Here is a 23,335-nt window from a genome sequence, read left to right as displayed (position 1 = left end):
TCACTGAGACTGCAGCCTATCCATCACTAGAGAGCGGTGACATCACTGAGACTGCAGCCTATCCATCACTAGAGAGCGGTGACATCACTGAGACTGCAGCGTATCCATCACTAGAGAGCAGTGACATCACTGGGAGAGAGGGAGCGCGGGAGAGAGGGAGCGCGGGAGAGAGGGAGCGCGGGAGAGAGAGAGCGCGGGAGAGGGGGAGAGAGAGAGCCCGGGCAGGAGCAGCCATCGCTCCTGGCAGAGACAGCCAAGTCTTGGCTTTAAATTAAGCCAAGCTCCCAGAGATGATGGCACAGCTTCTGTGCCCCGTACGATCACCATGAAGTACCCATACATCAAATGTCAGGAACCCCCATCCGACCATGATGCGTGGATACGTCAAAGATCATGAAGGCGTTGAATAAACGTTACATTCAGGGTTTTTTGCCATTACTTCCCATCCATTGTATGTACATTTTGTATGGTGCTGGAGACAAATGGAGGGTTTCCTATAGCTTAAAAAGTTGTTTTGATAAAGAGATAAACTGGGGTCACCTTTGGATTCAGAAGCCAAAATTTAATTTAAAAGAAAGTGTCCGCTATAAGTCAATGAAAACTGTGAGAGACCCTAAAGCAGCACAGAACCAGGAGCTGCAGAGCTGCGGTCACACTGGGAGCACAAATCAGCAAAGAAATTGAATCCTACTTGAATTTTAGAAGAATCCGGATTCATCAAAATGTGGATTTTTTTTTGTAATTCACTTTGATACATATTTAGCCAAATGGCGACTGCTGAAGCGTTCCAGGCCTTATGAGCTGTTGCAGCGAGGATCAGAAGATGCAAGGAGGACTGGATGAGTGGCTGCGAGGAGCCAAAAAGGGGAGTGTAAGTATTATGTGGAATATCAAAATTACTTATCTGTCAATTAAAAATCTGAGAGAAATGGCGATTTCACATTTTGACCGATTCACTAATCTCTACTCCTGGTGTACACTGTAACAACGCCGTACACCCCATCACCTGACAGAGGCCACTGTAGCTCCGTACCACCATGCATTGGGAAAGACACTCGTAGCTTCTCCTATCTGTATCACCCTGCAGGGGGAGGAGACTAATAGTTCCTCCTATTTGCATTCCCCCTGTAGGGGGAGGAGACTCATAGCTCCTCCTATCTGTATTCCCCCTGTAGGGTGGAGGAGACTCATAGCTCCTCCTATCTGTATACCCCCTCTAGGGGGAGGAGACTCATAGCTCTTCTTATCTGTATCACCCTGCAGGAGGAGGAGACTAGTAGCTCCTCCCATCTTTAGCACACTGCAAGGGAGAAGACTTGTAGCTCCTCCTATCTGTAGCCCCCTGTAGGGGGAGGAGACTCCTAGCTCTTCTTATCTGTATTCCCTCTGCAGGAGGAGACTAATAGCTCCTCCTATCTGTATTCCCCCTGTAGGGGGGAGCAGACTCGTAGCTCCTCCTCTCTGTATCACCCTGCAGGAGGAGGAGACTAGTAGCTCCTCCCACCTTTAGCACCCTGCAGGGCAGAAGACTTGTAGCTCCTACTATCTGTAGCCTCCTGCATGAGGAGGAGACTCGTAGCTCCTCCTATCAGTATCACCTTGCAGTGGTAGGAGACTCTCACCTAGTGGCTCTGTCTGCAGCTTCCTAGCATGAAGAAAACAAATCTGTTCTCTACTCCACTCATTGCTCTTTATTCCACCTGCACTTTCACAGATTATAGTAATTGAATAAACATGTAACATTCCACCCCATTTTCCCTCTCCCCATTACACAACTGCTATAGATCACAGGTATTCATCACACATGAGAGTCCATATAACAGGAAAGAAAACAAGTCACTGCTTCTTGGTGTCATTTCTGAATTATTGGAGCCTCTTCCCTCCATATCTGGGCCATATCTGATAACATTTCTTCACCCCACAAACACGAGGACTGACCGTTACCCAAAAGCCTCATGTTACATGCGTATAATCATTCGTACGTGTAAGTGGGAGACAACAGTAATGACAGCGGGACGGTAGATTCTCAGGTATTGACCTAATGTCTTCTGCCGTTGAGATTGGATGCACGGGAGCTTCCAAGCCAATTCGTCTACTGCGAGGCTTGGTGGCTGCTCGGAGTTGGCGCAGTATGTCCGGCTGATTGTGCCTAACCTGCTCGTGCAGAGAAGTAGGGGAGGCTGCGGATAAAGCTGTCCAGTTTGCTTTTAAAAAGTTCACTTTGAATGGGTTCATTGAGAGAACAGAGGGAATTCTTCACCACATATTCCACGTAGATCTGAAGGAAAGAAAACGGGAAATATCCATCGTACATCACCAAAATATCGCCTACAGGTTTAGTCAATATTACAGTATTAACGAGGTGGTCAACTAGAGCCCGGCCTCCTATAAAGAGGGCTCGGTCTATAATCTGGACTAGGAATCGCAGTGTGAGGTTCTTGGCTTGGCACACCATCAATGTCCTCACAAATCAATGGCTACTATAGATTTCCATACTGACGTACAGGTGACCGTAGACGTGCCCAAACCCAGCTTGCGAAATTACGGATTATCTGAATAGACACCAATGCGACCTCCAGTATCTTAAACATCTAGCCAAAAACACAGGGAAAGATCTTCACTTTTCATCTACAGTCACCTTATCCTAAACTGCACCTTGTGAACCGAGATTTCTTTCCACTACACAGTCCATGTTTCCTCACCGTGCTGTAGATCTGATGTAAGACGTCCCGTGTGCCCCCCACACTCAGATCTGTGTTCATCACCATCTTCAGACCACTTGGGGTTTCATAGTAGTGAAGCTTGTACTTGCTCGTTTGGAAGCACAAGAAGCCATCTTTCCTAAGTGAAGCTGGTTAAAGACCATAATGACTCCACTTACACAGATTCTTCTATGTAGGAGCAGTATTATAGTAGTTATATTCTTTTATATAGGGGCAGTATTATAGTAGTTATATTCTTGTACATAGGGGGCAGTATTACAGTAGTTATATTCTTGTACATAGGGGCAGTATTATAGTAGTTATATTCTTGTACATAGGGGGCAGTATTACAGTAGTTATATTCTTGTACATAGGGGCAGTATTATAGTAGTTATATTCTTGTACATAGGAGCAGTATTATAGTAGTTATATTCTTGTACATAGGGGACAGTATTACAGTAGTTATATTCTTGTACATAGGGGCAGTATTATAGTAGTTATATTCTTGTACATAGGGGGCAGTATTATAGTAGTTATATTCTTGTACATAGGGGGCAGTATTATAGTAGTTATATTCTTGTACATAGGAGCAGTATTATAGTAATATTCTTGTACATAGGGGCCAGTATTACAGTAGTTATATTCTTGTACAAAGGGAGCAGTATTATCAGAGGCGTATCTAGGCTTTCTAGCACCCGGGGCAAGAATTCAGTTCAGCGCCCCCCCCCTCCAAATCCCCCCACACATTAACCCAATCCCCACTCATCAACCCCCATCACCACTCAAAATCCCCCCACACATTAAATAACCCCCATCCCCACTCCAAATACCCCCACACATTAACCCCATCCCCACTCATTAACCCCCAGACACATTAACCCCCATTCCCACTCATTAACCCCCACACATTACCCCTTATCCCCACTTATTAACGCCCCCACACATTAACCCCCATTCCCACTCATTAACCCCCCCCACATATTAACCTCCATCCCCATTCATTAACCCCCATGCCGTCTACAAATCCCCCCACACATTAATCCCCATCCCCTCTCCAAATCCCCCCCATCGCCCATCTTCGGTGGTTCTTCAGCTCCACAGTGGAGCACACTTACCACCAGGGTTCTCTCTGGGCGCCGGGGAGTGACGTCAGCAGCGTGATCACATGACCTGATCACGCTGCTAACGTCACTCTGACCCGGCGGTCAGAGCTGCAATTTCACTGGCGTCTGTATAGACGCCAGTACAATTGCTCCGTGGGAGCCGGCACGCGCTCCTTCTCTGCGCCGGCTGTCAGCTTGACAGCTGACACAGAGAACCGCCGACTCTCAGGCCAGGGGAGCGGAAGAACGCAGCCGCCAGGGAGGACACTGCGGACCGCTGCATTAGGCGGCCCAACTGCGCCCCCCTGCTGGCTGCGCCCAGGGCAACTGCCCCGGCTGCCCCCCCCAGATACGCCACTGAGTATTATAGTAGTTATATTCTTGTATATAGTGAGCAGTATTATAGCAGTTATGTTCTTGTATATAGTGAGCAGTATTATAGCAGTTATATTCTTGTACATGGGGGCAGTATTATAGTAGTTATATTCTTGTATATAGGGGGCAGTATTATAGTAGTTATATTCTTGTACATAGGGGCAGTATTATAGTAGTTATATTCTTGTACATAGGGGCAGTATTATAGTAGTTATATTCTTGTACATAGGGGCAGTATTATAGTAGTTATATTCTTGTACATAGGGAGCAGTATTATAGTAGTTATATTCTTGTACATAGGAGCAGTATTATAGTAGTTATATTCTTGTACATAGAGGCAGTATTATAGGAGTTATATTTTTGTACATGGGGCAGTATCATAGTAGTTATATTCTTGTACATAGGAGCAGTATTATAGTAATTATATTCTTGTACATAGGAGCAGTACTATAGTAATTATATTCTTGTACATATGGAGCAGTATTATAGTAGTTATATTCTTGTACATAGGGGACAGTATTCTAGTAGTTATATTCTTGTACATAGGGGACAGTATTATAGTAGTTATATTCTTGTACATAGGGGGCAGTATTATAGTAGTTATATTCTTGTACATAGGGGGCAGTATTATAGTAGTTATATTCTTGTACATAGGAGCAGTATTATAGTAGCTATATTCTTGTATATAGCAGCAGTATTATAGTAGTTATATTCTTGTACATAGGAGCAGTATTATAGTAGTTATATTCTTGTACATAGGAGCAGTATTATAGTAGTTATATTCTTGTAGATAGGGGGCAGTATTATAGTAGTTATATTCTTGTACATAGGAGCAGTATTATAGTAGTTATATTCTTGTACATAGGGGCAGTATTATAGTAGTTATATTCTTGTACATAGGAGCAGTATTATAGTAGTTATATTCTTGTACATAGGGGGCAGTATTATAGTAGTTATATTCTTGTACATAGGGGGCAGTATTATAGTAGTTATATTTTTGTATATAGCAGCAGTATTATAGTAGTTATATTCTTGTACATAGGGGGCAGTATTATAGTAGTTATATTCTTGTATATAGCAGCAGTATTATAGTAGTTATATTCTTGTACATAGGAGCAGTATTATAGTAGTTATATTCTTGTATATAGCAGCAGTATTATAGTAGTTATATTCTTGTACATAGGAGCAGTATTATGGTAGTTATATTCTTGTACATAGGGGCAGTGATATAGTAGTTATATTCTTGTACATAGGGGGCAGTATTATAGTAGTTATATTCTTGTACATAGGGGCAGTGTTATAGTAGTTATATTCTTGTACATTGGGGGCAGTATTATAGTAGTTATATTCTTGTAGATAGGGGGCAGTATTACAGTAGTTATACTGGGGTGCACAGGCAGTTTTGCACAAGAGTAACTGGTCAGGATACATATCCACGGGGCTCATTTTACTAACGAAGGAGCGGATGGAGAAGAGCATTCCGTACATCAGCTTGAATTCCTGGAGAGATAAGAAGGAACATTGCTAGAAAGACAGTGTAGACCACTGCACAATGTAAAAGGTGCTGGAAGCAATAAAAGTACTTTTAGTTGTCCTATGTATAAGTCACCTCATCTTTCGAGATGCCGGCTTGTTTCCTGCGGTTCCACTCGCTGTAGTGAAGACAAGTCCCATTGCGGTCGAATATGTACAGGTTGTGGATAGTCATCTGGGAAATGGAAAATGAAAAGCCCAAATGTTATTAGGCACATGGTGCTTGTAAAAAAAAGCTGTGCAAGAAGTTAAGTGCGCCAGCGAAGAACAGGAGCAGGGAATACAGTGAAGCAGGGAGCAATAGGGAGTAAGTGACTGATGAGTCTATGCGGCGTATGGAGCAGCACATGTTCAACCAGCAATCTAAACAAGACCTGCAGGTCGTAACCTTAGGCAACAAGCAATCAATATTTCTAACTGGCGAGTGAACATTAATTTAATCACTTTATATGAAAAGGGGATCTTCAAGCAAAATAATAGCGACTGGATGTGTAAAATTAATAAAAAAGGAATAAACTCATTAATTATAAAATATTGGAGCTGTAGGTGGTAAATTAAAGGATTAATTCACGGAAAAAACTGGCGTGGGCTCCCATGCAATTTTCTCCGCCAGAGAGGGAAAGCCAGTGACTGAGGGCAGATATTAATAAAAAGCTTCTGAAAATTTTCCCACGCTGTCAGTTCACCTCAGGTTAGGTGGGGAGGCTACGCAGTTTCACAGACGTCAGCGGTAGTCACTGAGGCTGCGTAGACTCCCCGCCAAACCTGAGGTGAACTGACAGCGTGGGAAAATTTTCAGAAACTTTCCCACTCTAATCAGTTCATCTCCGGTCAGACGGGGAGGCTGCGCAGGCAGGTTTTTGTCAGGAACACCGCACTGAACTTGCTCACTGAGCCAGTGTGCGTGTCCTGAGTAAAACGAACAGTGTTCAAAGAGACCTGTGGAGCGGGCAGCAGCCGAGTAGATGCGTACTTCAGAGCCGCAGGACCTGAAGCACGTGACTGCTAGGGGCGTAGCCTAAACTCCAGAGAGCTAGGAGCTGCAAGATAACTCCTAGCAGGGTAACTGCGAGACAAAGTTACCAGGGGGCATAGACAGGGAGAATAGTCAAGACGTAGTCAATGAGTCACACACAGTGATAGCTGCTAAGGTACAAGAGGGGCGAGCAGAGAGTAGTCAGGTCACAGGCAATGAGTCATACACAGAGATAATAACGCAGTACAAAATCAACAGGCAAACTCACAACGGGAAACAGAACCGGGTCAGAACCATATAAACAAGCTATAGCAACAAACAGGCACACAGGGGTCAGCACACTAGGCCAAAGGCAAAAGTATAACTGGCAGGGATTGAAGCTTCCTAGGGGTTTAAGAAGCTCTCCCAGAACCAGAAAGAGGCCACAATCATTAACCCCAGGTGTGCAGGTCAAAACCTGCACCGAGCTCCAGACATTAACCCCAGGTGTGCAGCTCCAAAACCTGCACTGGGATCATGACAGTAACCCCCTCTCAACGGGGGGCCTCTGGACCCCCAGGCTTTCCCGGGTACTTGGCATGGAAAGCCCGAACCAGGCGATCTGCATGTACCGAGCGAGCAGGGACCCATGAACGCTCCTGTGGTCCATGTCGCTTCCAGTGGACCAGGTACTGCAAAGAGCGGCGCACCCGCCGAGAGTCCACAATGTGTCCGACCTCATACTCCAATTGACCCTCCACCAGCACTGGACGAACAACAGACTCATAGTTCTCTTTGACAGATCCTGCGGGTTTCAACAGAGATTTATGGAACACATTGGATATTTTTAAGGAGGCGGGGAGACGCAACCTATATGCCACTGGGTTGACTATCTCCATAATCTCATACGGACCAATGAACTTTGGTCCCAACTTAGCTGATGGTACGTGTGGAGAGCCAAACCTTCTCTCCCACCTGAAACATGTCTCCCGAGGCTCTTTTTTTGTCAGCAAAATATTTGTATCTCCCCTGGGCCCGAGAGATATTACGCCGGACTTCAGCCCAGAGGTTTTTTAACCGTTTATCGGACCCCTCTGACCCTGGAAAACCGGAATCCACCCAAGAAAACTCCCCAAAATGCAGATTAAACCCATAGTTAATCAGGAATGCGGACATGTTGGTGGACTGACTCACCCGGTTGTTAAAAGCGAATTCAGCCAACGGTAACGCATCACACCAATCCTCCTGTCTGGCGGAGGTCAGACACCTGAGAATTTGTTCCAGGGATTGATTGGTGCGTTCTATTACTCTCCTGGTGATATGCCGACAAGAAGGAGAGTGAGATGCCCAATTTCATACAGAACGCCCTCCAAAATTTGGCCACAAACTGCACACCTCTGTCAGACACAACATTCAGGGGTACCCTGTTATGAGTCACCGAAGGAGGAAAAAACAAAATACTAGCTAAAGTCCAGAAAAACCAGAGAGGTTGGCAGCTATCGGATTGCAGACCCCCGAACCTATCCACAACAACTAGCAGTAGCCGTGGGGGGTTCCTACGGTGCCCTAGACCCCTCGATCACAGCCGGAGAACTACATAGCCTAAAGACAGAAAGGGGAAAAACTAAACTGCCCCAGAGCATACCCCAAAGCAATAGGCAGCCCCCAACATATAATGACGGTGAAGCAAGATGAAAACACTAACACAGATAGAAAGATAGGTTGAGCAAATGATGGGGCCTAAGCTAACTACATAGGACAGGATAGGAAAGCTGCTGTCTGCCATCCGCAAAAACCCTATCCAAAATGTGCCAACCGACTGATAGAAAAACAGGCCCTGAAGTCGCTAGGCTTCAAAAGACTAAATCAGCACTCAGGTATATTCTGAAGACAGAGCAAAAGATCAACAGATCAGAGACAAGAATGGAATTCAGCTCACCCCCGGCCGGGGATGGCAGAACTCCCAAAAAACAAGGCAAAACAAAAACAAAACTGAAGTGTACAAAGCAGAGCAGAAAAACTTAGCTTTGAGACGCAAGAATCAGACTGGTCTCCAAGAATCCAGCAGGATCACCAGCAAGGCAGAAGGGCGTCGACTGCCTTATATCCAGCCCTCAATTCCAGCCACCCAGTCATCATCTAGCTGCCCACGTGTTAGGTAATCAGCCTCACTACCTTCCTTCACCAGAGGAGGGAGTTCATCAGACCTCAACGGTGAAGGGAAAAAATGAACTCACAACAGTACCCCATGCAATCGGACCACATGGTGCACAAACAACCTTGACAATGTTTTTGCAGAGGGTAATGCTGCCAAGGGAATGAAATGGGCCTGTTTAGAAAACCTATCCACCACTACCCAGATCACGGTATTGCTCCTGGAAGGTGGAAGGCCGGTAATAAAATCCATGGAAAGATGAGTCCATGGCCTATGAGGAACCGGTAAAGGTATGAGTTCCCCAGCCGGTCGGTTATGCGACCTTTTGGAACGGGCACACATGCCACAAGCAGAAACAAATTCCTTGACATCGGACCTTAATGAAGGCCACCAAAAACCCCTGGCTACTGCCTCTCTAGTGGCTGTGATTCCTGGATGAGCACTCAGCCTAGACTCATGAAACTCCTGCAGAAGTCTAGGCCGCAATGAAACTGGAACAAACAGTTTATCCCCTGGCCTGGTTGCCAGAGCTAGGGCCTGAGCCCTTAGAATTTCTTGTTCCAACTCAGTTGAGACCTCCGCCACTAGCACCCCTCGGGGAAGAATGGAGGATGGCGGCTCAGGGGGCGACACTGGATCAAAACTTCTGGACAAGGCATCCGCTTTAACATTTTTGGACCCCGGTCGAAAAGTAATGGAGAACTGAAATCGTGAAAAAAAAAAGTGACCAACTGGCTTGTCTAGGAGTAAGCCTCTTAGCAGATTCATGGTATGTCAAATTTTTGTGATCCGTGACAACCGTGATAGGGTGAGCTGCCCCTTCCAAAAAGTGCCTCCATTCCTCAAACGCCAGCTTGACCGCAAGAAGTTCCCTATTGCCTACATCATAGTTATTCTCAGCTGAAGAGAACTTCTTGGAGAAGAAGGCACAGGGTTTGAGATTGGCAAGGGTGGCCGGACCCTGGGACAGCACAGCCCCCACCCCCACTTCAGAAGCATCCACTTCCACAATGAATGGTTTGGACGGGTCAGGTTGTACCAACACCGGCGCAGACATGAAATATTTCTTAATCGCTGAGAAGGATTCCTTAGCGGGTACAGACCAATTTTTTACATCAGCGCCCTTCTGGGTAAGATCCGTGAGTGGTTTAACCACTTGTGAGAAACCTTTAATGAATCTCCGATAATAGTTCGCAAATCCTAAGAAGCGCTGGAGCCCCTTGAGATCTCGAGGCTGAACCCAGTCAGCGATTGCCAGCACCTTCTTAGGATCCATACGAAACCCCTCACAGGACACAATCAACCCCAAAAAAGACAGCTCCTGTACAAAAAGCGAACATTTTTCCAATTTAGCGAACAATTGTTTCTTCCTGAGTCTCTGAAGAACTGTTTTTAGATGTTGCAAGTGAGATTGACTGTCCGGGGAATACACCAAAATGTCATCCAAATAAATAAAAACAAAACGGCCAATCAGATCAGAAAACACAAGATTGATGAAATTCTGGAAAATAGCAGGTGCATTAGTTAACCCAAACGGCATTACCAGGTTCTCAAAGAGTCCTTCTCATGTGAGGAATGCAGTTTTCCACTCGTCCCCTTCCCGAACCCTTATCAGATTGTAGGCCCCCGCAGATGTAACTTGGAGAACCATTGGGCCCCAGCTAACTGGTTACCTAAGTCTGACATTAGGGGAAGCGGGTAAGAGTTCCTAACCGTTATCTTGTTCAGTTTCCGAAAGTCGAGGCACGGCCGCAAACCACCATCTTTTTTCTTCACAAAGAAGAACCCTGCTGCCGCAGGTGACACAGAAGGCCTGATATGCCCTTTGCGGAGACTCTCAGCTATGTACTCCCTCATGGCTTGGCGCTCAGGCCCAGACAAATTGAACAATCGAGCCTTAGGTAACTTGGCTCCAGGTACTAAATCAATGGCACAATCGTAGGGTCTATGTGGTGGCAGCGCCTCAGCCTCACTTTCGGAAAAAACGTCTTCGAAATCCTTCAGGTACTCCGGAATACCTTCCAGACCGACAGACGACACAGACACGGATTTAACAGCGTTAGCAAGATGTCCCAGGTTACCACATTTATTATTGCATCCCCACTGAGTGATTTCCCCTCTAACCCAATCAATGGTAGGATTATGGCGTTGAAGCCAAGGCATCCCCAGTACCAGTCCTGCAGGCAAGTTATCTAGCACAAGATAACTTAATTTTTCCACGAGTGGAACCCACTTTTAGAGAAAAAAGTTCAAACCTGCAACAGATAGCGTCTTGGGTAAGAGGCGACGAGTCAATTGCCACAAGTTTAACAGGATCGTGAAGCCTGACTGTCCCTATCTTATTAAGAGTCATAACCTTGGTATCAATCAGGTTCACAGCAGAACCGCAGTCAATAAAAGCAGTAGTCTGAACAGGACCATAACCAAGTTCCAGTTCCACCTGCAGCACCATTTTTGCACATGAGGAAAATTGTACCTGAAGGTCTGGGTAGCCTCCTTGACTACTACCCAGACCTAGTCGTTTCCCGCCACCTTGGAGGATGACGGACAGGAGGGGCAGTCCTTCTTCCAATGTCCAGATTTCCCACAATAGAAGCACAACTGCTTTTCCCGGCGGCGTCTTCTTTCCTTTTCCTCACAGGTGACAGCGCTCACCTCCATAGCCACAGGAAGAGTCCGGGTCTCATCTCCACTGAAGAATAATGGTGTTTCCCGTTGCATAATGCCTCTAGCCCGCAGCCTGCGATCCATGCAAACCGCTTGGGTCATGGCATCCTCCAGGGAGTCAGGCGGAGGATGAAGTGCTAAAGCATCCTACAGAACCATTCTGCCGAGTGCTCCCCCTGACAGACACTCATCACCTTGTCCTCAGCCAACCGCACTCTATCAGGCTCATCATAAATAAGCCCTAAGGCTTCAAAAAACACATCCACAGACATTCTCTCAGGGGCAGAAGAGGAAAGCGAAAATGCCCAGGCTTGTGGGGACTCCCTAAGCAGGGACTTCACCACCCCCACCCTCTGTTTCTCATCTCCAGAGGAGCGGGGTCTCAAAGAGAAAAAGAGCTTACAGCCCTCCTTAAATGTCCTGAAATCATCCTTGTTACCAGAAAATGTATCTGGCAATTTTACCGGGGATTCGGGTGGGACTAAAATTACATCTCTATTCCCCACCTGCTGGAAGCCTGCGGAAAGCACCTCCTGAACTGAGTCCTCAACCTGCTGCTGGGACTGGGCCAGAGCTTGGTGTTCCAAACTTAGCTTCTGCAGCGACTGAGTCAAGCATTTCACCTGCTCAGATAAAGCACACATTGGGTCCATGCTGCAGAAGTGAGGAGAGAAAAAATATTGCAGGCCAGTTATAATGTCAGAGACACCGCACTGAACTTGCTCACTGAGCCAGTGCACGTGTCCTGAGTAAAGCGAACAGTGTTCAAAGATACCTGTGGAGCGGGCAGCAGCCGAGTAGATGTGTACTTCAGAGCCGCAGGACCGGAAGCACGTGACTGCTGGGGGCGTGGCCTAAACTCTAGAGAGCTAGGAGCTGCAAGATAACTCCTAGTAGGGTAACTGCGAGACAAAGTTACCAGGGGGCATAGACAGAGAGGATAGTCAGGACGTAGCCAATGAGTCACACACAGAGATAGCTGCAAAGGTACAAGAGAGGCGAGCAGAGAGTAGTCAGGTCACAGGCAATGAGTCATACACAGAGATAATAACGCAGTACAAAATCAACAGGCAAACTCACAACGGGAAACAGAGCCGGGTCAGAACCATATAAACAAGCTATAGCAACAAACAGGCACACGGGGGTCAGCACACTAGGCCAAAGGCAAAAGTATAACTGGCAGGGATTGAAGTTTCTCAGGGGTTTAAGAAGCTCTCCCAGAACCAGAAAGAGGCCACAATCATTAACCCCAGGTGTGCAGGTCAAAACCTGCACCGCGCTCCAGACATTAACCCCAGGTGTGCAGCTCAAAAACCTGCACTGGGATCATGACAGTTTTCCTTCATTCCTTCGTGGTTTACAGCCGGGTCGGTCGCATTAGCACCACTCCCGGTTGAAAACTATTTAACCCCTTAAGATGGATTGCGGCAAGGGACATGACTGTATGGCGGACAGGTATGGGATATTGTTGCTATTTTATTTTGGATTTTTTACAGAACGATGGCTTCAATTGGATTGGGAGTGAAATAAAGATGGCAAAAATGTGTGTTTAATTATTTCATTAAGTCTTTTTTCTTAATGTCTGTGTTTTTTTTTTTTTTTTTTTTAACTCTTTCAGACTAGTGGATTAATAATGGAATAATGGACTAATGGACCGGCGTCTTATAGACACCTCTCCATTATTAATCCGGGCTTAATGTCACCTTGCAATATTAAGGTGACATTAACCCCTTATTACCCCATATACCACTGCTACAGGGCAATGGGAAGAGACAGGCTAAGTGCTGGAAAAGGCGCATCTTATAGATGCGCCATTTCTGGGGGCAGATGTTTTTAACCGGGGGGAGGCAAAAACAATGGTCCCTCTCTAGGCTATTAATTTCTGCCCACAGTCACTGGCTTGCCCTCTGTGGTGGAGAAATTACCGCGGGAGCCCACACCAGTTTTTTCCATGAATTAATCCTTTAATTTAACACCTACAGCTCCAATATTTTACACACATACACTACTAACATTATTAGTGAGGGGCATATATACACTCACTGGCCACTTTATTAGGTACACCATGCTAGTAACGGGTTGGACCCCCTTTTGCCTTCAGAACTGCCTCAATTCTTCGTGGCAGAGATTCAACAAGGTGCTGGAAGCATTCCTCAGAGATTTTGGACCATATTGACATGATGGCATCACACAGTTGGCGCAGATTTGTCGGCTGCACATCCCTGATGCGAATCTCCCGTTCCACCACATCCCAAAGATGCTCTATTGGATTGAGATCTGGTGACTGAGGAGGCCATTTGAGTACAGTGAACTCATTGTCATGTTCAAGAAACCAATCTGAGATGATTCGAGCTTTATGACATGGCGCATTATCCTGCTGAAAGTAGCCATCAGATGTTGGGTACATTGTGGTCATAAAGGGATGGACATGGTCAGCAACAATACTCAGGTAGGCTGTGGCGTTGCAACGATGCTCAATTGGTACCAAGGGGCCCAAAGAGTGCCAAGAAAAAATTCCCCACACCATGACACCACCACCACCAGCCTGAACCGTTGATACAAGGCTGGATGGATCCATGCTTTCATGTTGTTTACGCCAAATTCTGACCCTACCATCCGAATGTCGCAGCAGAAATCGAGACTCATCAGACCAGGCAACGTTTTTCCAATCTTCTACTGTCCAATTTCGATGAGCTTGTGCAAATTGTAGCCTCAGTTTCCTGTTCTTAGCTGAGAGGAGTGGTACCCAGTGTGGTCTTCTGCTGCTGTAGCCCATCTGCCTCAAAGTTCGACGCACTGTGCGTTCAGAGATGCTCTTCTGCCTACCTTGGTTGTAACGGGTGGCAATTTGAGTCACTGTTGCCTTTCTATCAGCTCGAACCAGTCTGCCCATTCTCCTCTGACCTCTGGCATCAACAAGGCATTTCCGCCCACAGAACTGCCGCTCACTGGATTTTTTTTCTTTTTCGGACCATTCTCTGTAAACCCTAGAGATGGTTGTGCGTGAAAATCCCAGTAGATCAGCAGTTTCTGAAATTCTCAGACCAGCCCTTCTGGCACCAACAATCATGCCACGTTCAAAGGCACTCAAATCACCTTTCTTCCCCATACTGATGCTCGGTTTGAACTGCAGGAGATTGTCTTGACCATGTCTACATGCCTAAATGCACTGAGTTGCCGCCATGTGATTGGCTGATTAGAAATTAAGTCTTAACACACAGTTGGACAGGTGTACCTAATAAAGTGGCCAGTGAGTGTAGATCTAACGGATATGAAATGGTTTACTGTATGTAACCCATGCCTCATATCCTGTCGGGTTCTGCAGTGATTTTACAGATTCCGACAATTGAATTATCGGCTATTCTGCTATGTATCTCTCTATGAAATATAAATATATATACGGTATGTGTGTCACTGACATCTATAACGCTGTAAGCGTCACTCTGTCCGAAGCCTTTATAGACTGCGCAGTCTGGCTCCTGACAGAATGAGGCATCCAGCGGTGAGGAGTGTGTATGGCGCCCGGAGATGGCTGTACCGTACACACTGCATACCGCCATCTCCGACGCCATACTTACCTGACCGGGAGCAGCGTTGCCGTGGCACTTCTCTTCGGCCGGGGCTGGAGTGCGGCCGGAATTGCGCTTGCACATAGCGCGATCCGGCGCCATTTTATTGAAGACACACTTGCAGTTTGTCTTCAGCAATATGCATGCACGATTCCGGCCACACTCCTGCCCCGGCCTCCAGCAGAACGTGACAGCGCTGGAGCACAGGAAAGAAGGGTGAGTATAAATGTTTTTTTTTTTTTTTTTTGTATGTGAGTAGTTTTAATAGGAGTGAATACCAGGATAGGGGGGTGAGGGGGCCATGCATACCAGGATAGGGGGTTGAGGGGGCCATGCATACCAGGATAGGGGGGTGAGGGGGCCATGCATACCAGGATAGGGGGGTGAGGGGGCCATGCATACCAGGATAGGGGGGTGAGGGGACCATGCATACCAGGATAGGGGGGTGAGGGGACCATGCACACCAGGAAAGGGGGGTGAGGGGGCCATGCATACCAGGATAGGGGGGTGAGGGGGCCATGCATACCAGGATAGGGGGGTGAGGGGGCCATGCATACCAGGATAGGGGGGTGAGGGGGCCATGCATACCAGGATAGGGGGGGTGAGGGGGCCATGTATACCAGGATGGGGGGGTGAGGGGAACCATGCATACCAGGATAGGGGGGTGAGGGGACCATGCATACCAGGATTGGGGGGTGAGGGGACCATGCATACCAGGATTGGGGGGTGAGGGGACCATGCATACCAGGATTGGGGGGTGAGGGGACCATGCATACCAGGATAGGGGGGTGAGGGGACCATGCATACCAGGATAGGGGGGTGAGGGGACCATGCACATCAGGAAAGGGGGGTGAGGGGACCATGCACACCAGGAAAGGGGGGTGAGGGGACCATGCACACCAGGAAAGGGGGGTGAGGGAACCATGCACACCAGGAAAGGGGGGTGAGGGGACCATGCACACCAGGAAAGGGGGGTGAGGGCACCATGCATACCAGGACTGGGGGGTGAGGGGACCATGCATACCAGGACTGGGGGGTGAGGGGACCATGCATACCAGGACTGGGGGGTGAGGGGACCATGCATACCAGGATAGGGGGGATGAGGGGACCATGCATACCAGGATAGGGGGGATGAGGGGACCATGCATACCAGGATAGGGGGGATGAGGGGACCATGCATACCAGGATAGGGGGGATGAGGGGTACCATGCATACCAGGATAGGGGGGATGAGGGGACCATGCATACCAGGATGGGGGGGTGAGGGGTACCATGCATACCAGGATGGGGGGGACGGGTACCATGCATACCAGGATGGGGGGGATGAGGGGACCATGCATACCAGGATGGGGGGGTGAGGGGTACCATGCATACCAGGATGGGGGGGACGGGTACCATGCATACCAGGATGGGGGGATGAGGGGTACCATGCATACCAGGATGGGGGGATGAGGGGTACCATGCATACCAGGATTGGGGGATGAGGGGTACCATGCATACCAGGATTGGGGGATGAGGGGTACCATGCATACCAGGATTGGGGGATGAGGGGTACCATGCATACCAGGATTGGGGGATGAGGGGTACCATGCATACCAGGATTGGGGGATGAGGGGTACCATGCATACCAGGATTGGGGGATGAGGGGTACCATGCATACCAGGATTGGGGGTGGTGAGAGGACCATACATTCCAGGATTGGGGGATGAGGGGACCATACATACCAGGATAGGAGGATGAGGGGTACCATGCATACCAGGATTGGGGGATGAGGGGTACCATGCATACCAGGATTGGGGGTGGTGAGAGGACCATACATTCCAGGATTGGGGGTGGTGAGAGGACCATACCAGGATTGGGGGTGGTGAGAGGACCATACCAGGATTGGGGGATGAGGGGACCATACATACCAGGATTGGGGGATGAGGGGACCATACATACCAGGATAGGGGGATGAGGGGTACCATGCATACCAGGATTGGGGGATGAGGGGTACCATGCATACCAGGATTGGGGGATGAGGGGTACCATGCATACCAGGATTGGGGGATGAGGGGTACCATGCATACCAGGATTGGGGGATGAGGGGTACCATGCATACCAGGATTGGGGGATGAGGGGACCATGCATACCAGGATGGGGGGGTGAGGGGTACCATGCATACCAGGATTGGGGGATGAGGGGTACCCTGCATACTAGGATGGGGGGGTGAGGGGACCATACATACCAGGATTGGGGGATGAGGGGTACCATGCATACCAGGATTGGGGGATGAGGGGACCATGCATACCAGGATTGGGGGATGAGGGGACCATGCATACCAGGATGGGGGGGTGAGGGGTACCATGCATACCAGGAATGGGGGATGAGGGGACCATGCACACCAGGATAGGAGGGGGGCAGCATATACCAGGATTGGGGGATGAGGGGTGCCATGCGTACCAGGATAGGAGGGTGGCAGCACATACCAGGGTAGGAGACCATTTACCAATAAAAATGCTCACCACCCGGGCGTAGAACGGGTTCATAGCTATTAATGTATATATAGACTGTATATATGTTTTCACCAATATTTGAGGCTATGGACCCATTATATGCACAGAGGGAGGAGACTGGAGGGGAGATGGATGTAACCGGGGGGTTCGAGCGCAAATAGGACGTCTAACCACGACCCGCACTGACACCCGGACACCTGTCTGCGGCCCCACAGTCAGGCTAAGTGCACACGTACCGGAACTCTCGCGGAAATTACCGCGAGAATTCCGGAATTCCAGTCCGCGGGAAAATCGCATTTTAAATTCCCGCGATTTTCCCACGGAAAAACTAGCATTTTGCAAGCGTATTTAGCTTGCAAAATGCTAGCGTTCTCCAAGCGATCTGGAGCATCACTTGGAGAACTGATTGACAGGTTGGTCACACTCGTCAAACACAGTGTTTGACGAGTGTGACCAACTTTTTACTACTGAGGCCGCCTATGCAGCATCAGTAGTAAAAGATAGAATGTAAAAAAAAAAAAAAAAAAAGTGTTATTCTCACCCTCCGACGTCCCGCGCATCCGTTCCCAGTAATCCTTTGCGAAAATGCCCGCGATGACGTCAGTTCTCGCGGGAACGCGACGTCTCGCGGTAATTCGCGATGACGTCGCGCGAATTACCGCGAGACTTCGCGATCCCGCGAGATCGAGATCGGACGCCATCGCGGGCATTTTCGCAAAGGACTACTGGGAACGAAAGCGTGAAGAGAGGCGGGAAGGCTGCGCGGGACGTCGGAAGGTGAGAATAACAATATTTTTTATTTTAAATTCTTTTTTTTTACAGGGATATGGTACCCGGAGGACAGTCTCCTCTCCTCCGGACCGTGGGTACCATCCGCAAATATTCTGCTTACTTTCCGCATGGTGTGCACAGCCACATGCGGGAAGCAAGCGGAACAATGCATTCCTATGGGTGCGGGATCGCCGCGATTCCGCAAAATAATGAGCATGCTGCGGTTTTTACCGCGAAGCGATTCCGCCGCGGTAAAAACCGCAGCATTAGCACAACATTGCGGAATCCCATAGGAATGCATGGGATGCTTATTTTTCGCGGCAAAATCGCGCGGTTAAAACTGCCGCGGAAACGCGAAAAAAACGCTACGTGTGAACTCAGCCTCACAGTATACCGGGCGTTGCTATGGCTGTCGTCAAGAGAAGCGTCGCGTCATGTGGAAACTTCCAATGTATGAGGATTATAGGCGAAGGAAGGCCAATATGAGAAAGGACTACAAGTACCAGCCAGCGCGTCACATGACAGCCCTGACTCCGAGCACAGCCACCTACCTCCTCCTGACAAGCCTGCAGCCTCACTTCCGTCGCGTCACGTCTGCGCATGCGCGTACACCCCACCCTCTCTGGGACGTCATCACGCCATGACAGCGAGTAACGCGGCGCCTGATGCGAGTTTGCCCTCAGTGTTTGGCCGCACGCTGGTGAGTGAGGCGGAGGAGAGACCGGAGCCCGCCCCGAGCGTTATGTATACAGGACAGTATGTATATACAGGGAGTACAAAGATGGCGACTGAGCGCCGTTGCCATGGTGAATCGGTTAGCTGGTGCGGCGCGGGAGAGTGACGTCACACGGCGGCTCTGGAAGCGGGGTTCAAAGACAGAAGACGTCTGCAGAGTGAGGAGGCGGCCGCGCCTGGACTGTGCTGTGAGTGCGGCTTCTGTGCGGTATTACAGTGCGGTATTATGGACTATTCTAGGGGTTTCTACCTCCCTGTTATTTCCCGGACCTCCCCTTGAAGAGCAGCCCTGGACCTCGTCATGTGACCTCCTTAGTAGCCATAACCGGCTTTTACAGGCACGGATCGGCCACTCAGGACCCCAGGGGCACCGTACTGAGCCCACTCCTGGTGTGCGGACCCCGAGGTTACCCCACCCAGTATTCTCTCTTCAGGAATGACGTATCCATAGGAGGGGTCATCAGTATGACATCTCTGGGGTCCGATCAGAACTCCGCGATGCCACGTACGGCCCTCCATCCCCAGTCACTGGCATTACATCAGTGTCGGACCCCCATGGTTCTAATATTGATGGCCTATCCCCAGGAGTCCAGGATGCCTAGCAGCATGGAGTGCCTTAAAGGGGTGGTCCATGACGTGGATATTTCTCACCCAGCCTCATGTTAGGTTATTAAAAGGGTTTTCCACTTTCACAAAGAATGGCAGACATGTAAAACAACAAGCTGTGATAGTTACCCCCCGGGACCAGCGTCTGCTCCCCGCCACTGCACAGCGATGACATCACCGCTGCAGACAATCGGTGAGCTTGGGGGGGGGCGGTGTTGTCTACTTCTACAGAGCCACCGAGGCAGTGATTGGCTGCAGTGGTGACATGTGCTGTAGTCATGACATCACCGCTGCAGCCACAACAAAGAGGTCCTAATAGCCTCAGGGGCCAGCGCTGGTCCCAGGACACGCAGACCACTGCCTGTATCCATTCCTTTTCATGTAAAGAGGGGATCCGTGTGACATCGGAGACCCCACTGATCGGCTGTAGGAACAGCTCCGTACACCGTGTAGTGGCCGTTCTTAGAATTGCAGCTCTTCTCTCATTCACTTCAGTAGACTGTGAGCTGCAGTACCTGAGAACGGCCACTACAAGCAGCATTGAGTTGTGCACTCCACTTGTAGGAGCTGAGTACAGCAGCTCACTTTGGGGGAGCGGGTGTCAGACCCCCCCATCAATGACCTCTCCTAACGACAGGGCATTCCTGATTTGGTCCTGGACAGCCCCTGTAAATCTCCAGTCTCTGTATGACCGCTGCAGCCCATCGCTGGCCCTGTTATCAGCATCTGTTACTACATATTTGTGACTTGTAATGTTGTTGGGGGGTGGGGCAGATATTTAACCCTTCTGTTACAATATTAGTAATCCGTGTCTTCCCTCCTCTCTCCTGCAGCTTCTCGCTCCCGCTGTCTCTTCTCATGGCGCTCCCTCACGCCTTCTCTCTCCAGGACTCTTCGCTCCTCAGCGGCATTGAACCCCTTCCTCTGTCCTCTCCTCCCTCTCCGCGTCACTCCATCACCGATCTTTGCTCCCCTCCTCTCCTCCCGTCTCCATCTCTCCGACGCGCTGTCTCCTCCCAGGTCACCGCTCAGCTCTACGCTTCCCTGAGACGCAGCCAAGAAGTGGATGAAGAAGAGGAGATCCACCAAGTCTCAGGAAGGACAGAGTCGGCCCAGGGTCCTGCCATGACCTCCAAGGTGGAGGAGCTAGCCGATGAGTTGTCCGTGCGACTCCAGGAGGGCGTGGAGACTTCCTGGAGAAGGGTATGTCGTGATGAGACCCGCTGCCCAGTATCATGTGTGGTATCACCATACAGAAATGTGGGGGATGGGGAGCGTCTTCCAAACACCTCTGGCTTTCACTATCCCTCTTCCAACGGGTTGTCCATCCATGTGGCAAATGGACTGTGTTTTGCCCATTGTAAGACTCACTGGGCCACAAGACGCTCCCCAAATTTTGGAATGCAAAATAGTATTTTTTTTATTTTTTTGTTAAATAAAATGGTGGTGCGTCTTATATTGCCTTCTAACGATATCTTACCTAGGGTCGGCGGCGGTGGATCGGGGTCACAGGAGACATGGTCGGTGCGGCAGGAGCGGTGCCTGGGATCACAGAAGGTGTCAGGGCCGAGATCTCAATCTGCGCATGCGCCTCCAGATGCACCCATTTTCCCAAAGCCCACCACAGGCATGTTATAGGGGAAATGGACTCCGCTCATCGCAGCATTGCCCGCTCCTGCCGCCACCGGCCTCATGAAGCAGCGACCCTGTGACCCGCTCCGCTGGCCCCTGATAAGTTCACTTCCTCCCAAATTTCGAGGCAAAAAGTGCGTCTTATATTCCGAAAAATACCATCTTCATTTTTCTTAGACAATGTATTTTAGCTGAAAAATCATTTTTGCAATTGGATTTCATTATTATCTGCACATTCTGCTTTCATGTGGTCATAAATCAGGAGAGAAGCTAAAGAAAACCCCCCAAACAAGGTACAAACTCTCCACTCAGAACCTGACAATGAGCTCACTGACAGATGTTCCGAAGCACAAACTGTCTCGATGATGAGGACCATGTTTGTGCTTCTGGGTGGTTCTGTGGGGGCAGGTCTGTGGGTGGTTCTGTGGGGGCGGGTCTGTAAGGCAGTTCTGTGGCGGCAGGTCTATGGGTGGTTCTGTGGGGGCGGGTCTGTAAGACAGTCCTGTGGCGGCAGGTCTATGGGTGGTTCTGTGGGGGCGGGTCTGTAAGACAGTCCTGTGGTGGCAGGTCTGTGGGTGGTTCTGTGGGGGCAGGTCTGTGGGTGGTTCTGGGGGCGGGTCTGTTAGGCAGTTCTGTGGGGACGGGACTAGGAGCGGGTCTGTGGGCCACTGTTTCAGCCCTTCAGCTGTTTCGGTCAGACTGGAAGAGCTAGGGGGCCGGATGTGGCCCACGGGCCGCAGTTTGCCTTGTCAAAGAGCCATAGCGTCTCATTTGTGTGTCATTATACCGGTATGACGGCTTGGTGTTTCCAGGATGAGGTGTAGTTCCTGATGACACCGTCCATTTTATCACGTAATGCACTGAAAACCGGGGAGTAAATCCCAATTGCGGTGAAATAAAGGTGGTTTGTTTTCCCGTTGCATTTTGGGTTTCGTCTGTACAGCGTTCATTGTGCAGTAACGGAGCCGGTGACGTGATCCTGCAGCACAGTGTGATCACCGCCGTACAGAGCATTCTGATGGGTTTGTTTGTGTGTTTTACAATTTGGTTTCTGTCTTCGACTTCTGCAACTTGTGACTCGGATGTTTCTGCTGAGGGTCCGGTCTGAGGACTCGTCCTTCCCTCAGGGGGCTGCTGTTTTCATTGATACCACTTTGTGGTGCAGACGACAATTTGGTCTCTTTTCACTGCAATTTTTAAGAGACCTGCGGCGACAGGTCAGATTTCCAGCAAGCTGACATCGTTTGCTGAGCAGATTAAATAATGTAATATAGCCTCAGGACCACCCGCCACCACACTCCTGCTGGTCTCTGCTGCATAGAACACATTGGCCCTGGTATTGTAATGTCTTCATAGTTGTCATTTCTGGGGACATCTGCACCCCAGCCTCACCTCATGCTTCCCAGAACGCCCCGACCAACTTAAACGCCAGGGATAGGTGTCATGTATGGGCCTGCATAGCCGGGTGTTCTGGGCACTTCTTAGCGTTGCATCCCTTTTAAGTGTTCCCTAAGTCAGCCCGTCTTTCTCAGAATCGGGGGGTACCCAAGTACACAGACTACCACTGATCATATCCTAGGGATATGCCAGCAACTTTATAAGGAGAGAAAACTTATAGGTTATTCCCACCTCTGCATTGGATGTGTGATAAAGTACTGATTGCTGAACGGCCCTTTTTGAAGGGACTGATGGCCACTCATGTACTCCACCACTCCACTCATGGACTGATGGCCACTAATGCGCTCCACTCATGGACTGATTGCCACTTTTGCGCTCCACGGCTCCGCTCATGGACTGATGGCCGCTCATGGACTGATGGCCGCTCATGGACTGATGGCCGCTCATGGACTGATGGCCGCTCATGGACTGATGGCCACCGCTCCGCTTATGTACTGATTGCCACTCATGTGCTGCGCTCATGGACTGATGACCGCTTATGTGCTCCACCACTCCGCTCATGGATTGATGGCCGCTCATGTGCTCTACTGCTCCGCTCATGGACTGATGGCCGCTCATTCACTCCACCACTTCGCTCATG

At 49.2% G+C, this 23,335-nt stretch overlaps 2 protein-coding genes across 5 annotated transcripts in view; one reads left to right on the top strand and one right to left on the bottom strand.

Annotated features, from left to right (window-relative positions):
* Positions 1-1,668: 1,668 nt before the first annotated feature.
* TRAPPC1 (trafficking protein particle complex subunit 1) lies at positions 1,669-19,054 on the bottom strand. 3 transcript variants are annotated; one of them, XM_073547016.1, is made up of 5 exons: positions 18,876-19,054; positions 5,790-5,888; positions 5,610-5,680; positions 2,703-2,841; positions 1,669-2,278 (listed from the first exon to the last, which is right to left on the bottom strand). In XM_073547016.1, the coding sequence occupies exons 1-5, from the start codon at positions 18,924-18,926 to the stop codon at positions 2,150-2,152; spliced, it is 489 nt and encodes a 162-aa protein (XP_073403117.1). In that variant the 5' UTR covers positions 18,927-19,054; the 3' UTR covers positions 1,669-2,149. The 3 variants fall into 3 exon arrangements, with proteins under 3 accessions (XP_073403117.1, XP_073403119.1, XP_073403118.1); XM_073547018.1 differs by lacking the exon at positions 18,876-19,054 and adding an exon at positions 18,719-18,847; XM_073547017.1 differs by lacking the exon at positions 18,876-19,054 and adding an exon at positions 18,712-18,843.
* A 23-nt stretch (positions 19,055-19,077) lies between these two features.
* CNTROB (centrobin, centriole duplication and spindle assembly protein) overlaps positions 19,078-23,335 on the top strand; it is a 45,269-nt gene continuing 41,011 nt past the window's right edge. Inside the window, exons 1-2 of one of the 2 annotated variants that reach the window (XM_073547014.1) lie at positions 19,078-19,247; positions 20,499-20,868. In XM_073547014.1, the coding sequence (XP_073403115.1) occupies positions 20,524-20,868 (345 nt within the window). In that variant the 5' untranslated portion in view covers positions 19,078-19,247; positions 20,499-20,523. The remainder of the gene's footprint in view (positions 19,248-20,498; positions 20,869-23,335) is intronic. The other variant, XM_073547015.1, reaches the window with a different exon arrangement.

Source organism: Dendrobates tinctorius, unplaced genomic scaffold (genome assembly GCF_039654945.1).
Source record: "Dendrobates tinctorius isolate UK_male_01 unplaced genomic scaffold, ASM3965494v1 ptg000151l, whole genome shotgun sequence".
Classification (NCBI taxonomy): Eukaryota; Metazoa; Chordata; class Amphibia; order Anura; family Dendrobatidae; genus Dendrobates; species Dendrobates tinctorius.
Note: the sequence above shows the minus strand (reverse complement) of the source record. Positions and strands in the feature narration are given on the sequence as shown.

Bases quoted from the DNA above. Each gene is read 5' to 3' on its own strand.
- TRAPPC1 (XM_073547016.1), bottom strand. From the start codon at position 18,926: ATGCGCAGACGTGACGCGACGGAAGTGAGGCTGCAGGCTTGTCAGGAG. The intron at 5,889-18,875 runs GTAGGTGGCTGT...TCCATTTCCCAG, and splicing joins TGCAGGCTTGTCAGGAGGAG to ATGACTATCCACAACCTGTA. The intron at 2,279-2,702 runs GTGAGGAAACAT...TCTTTCCTTCAG, and splicing joins TACATCAGATCTACAGCACG to ATCTACGTGGAATATGTGGT.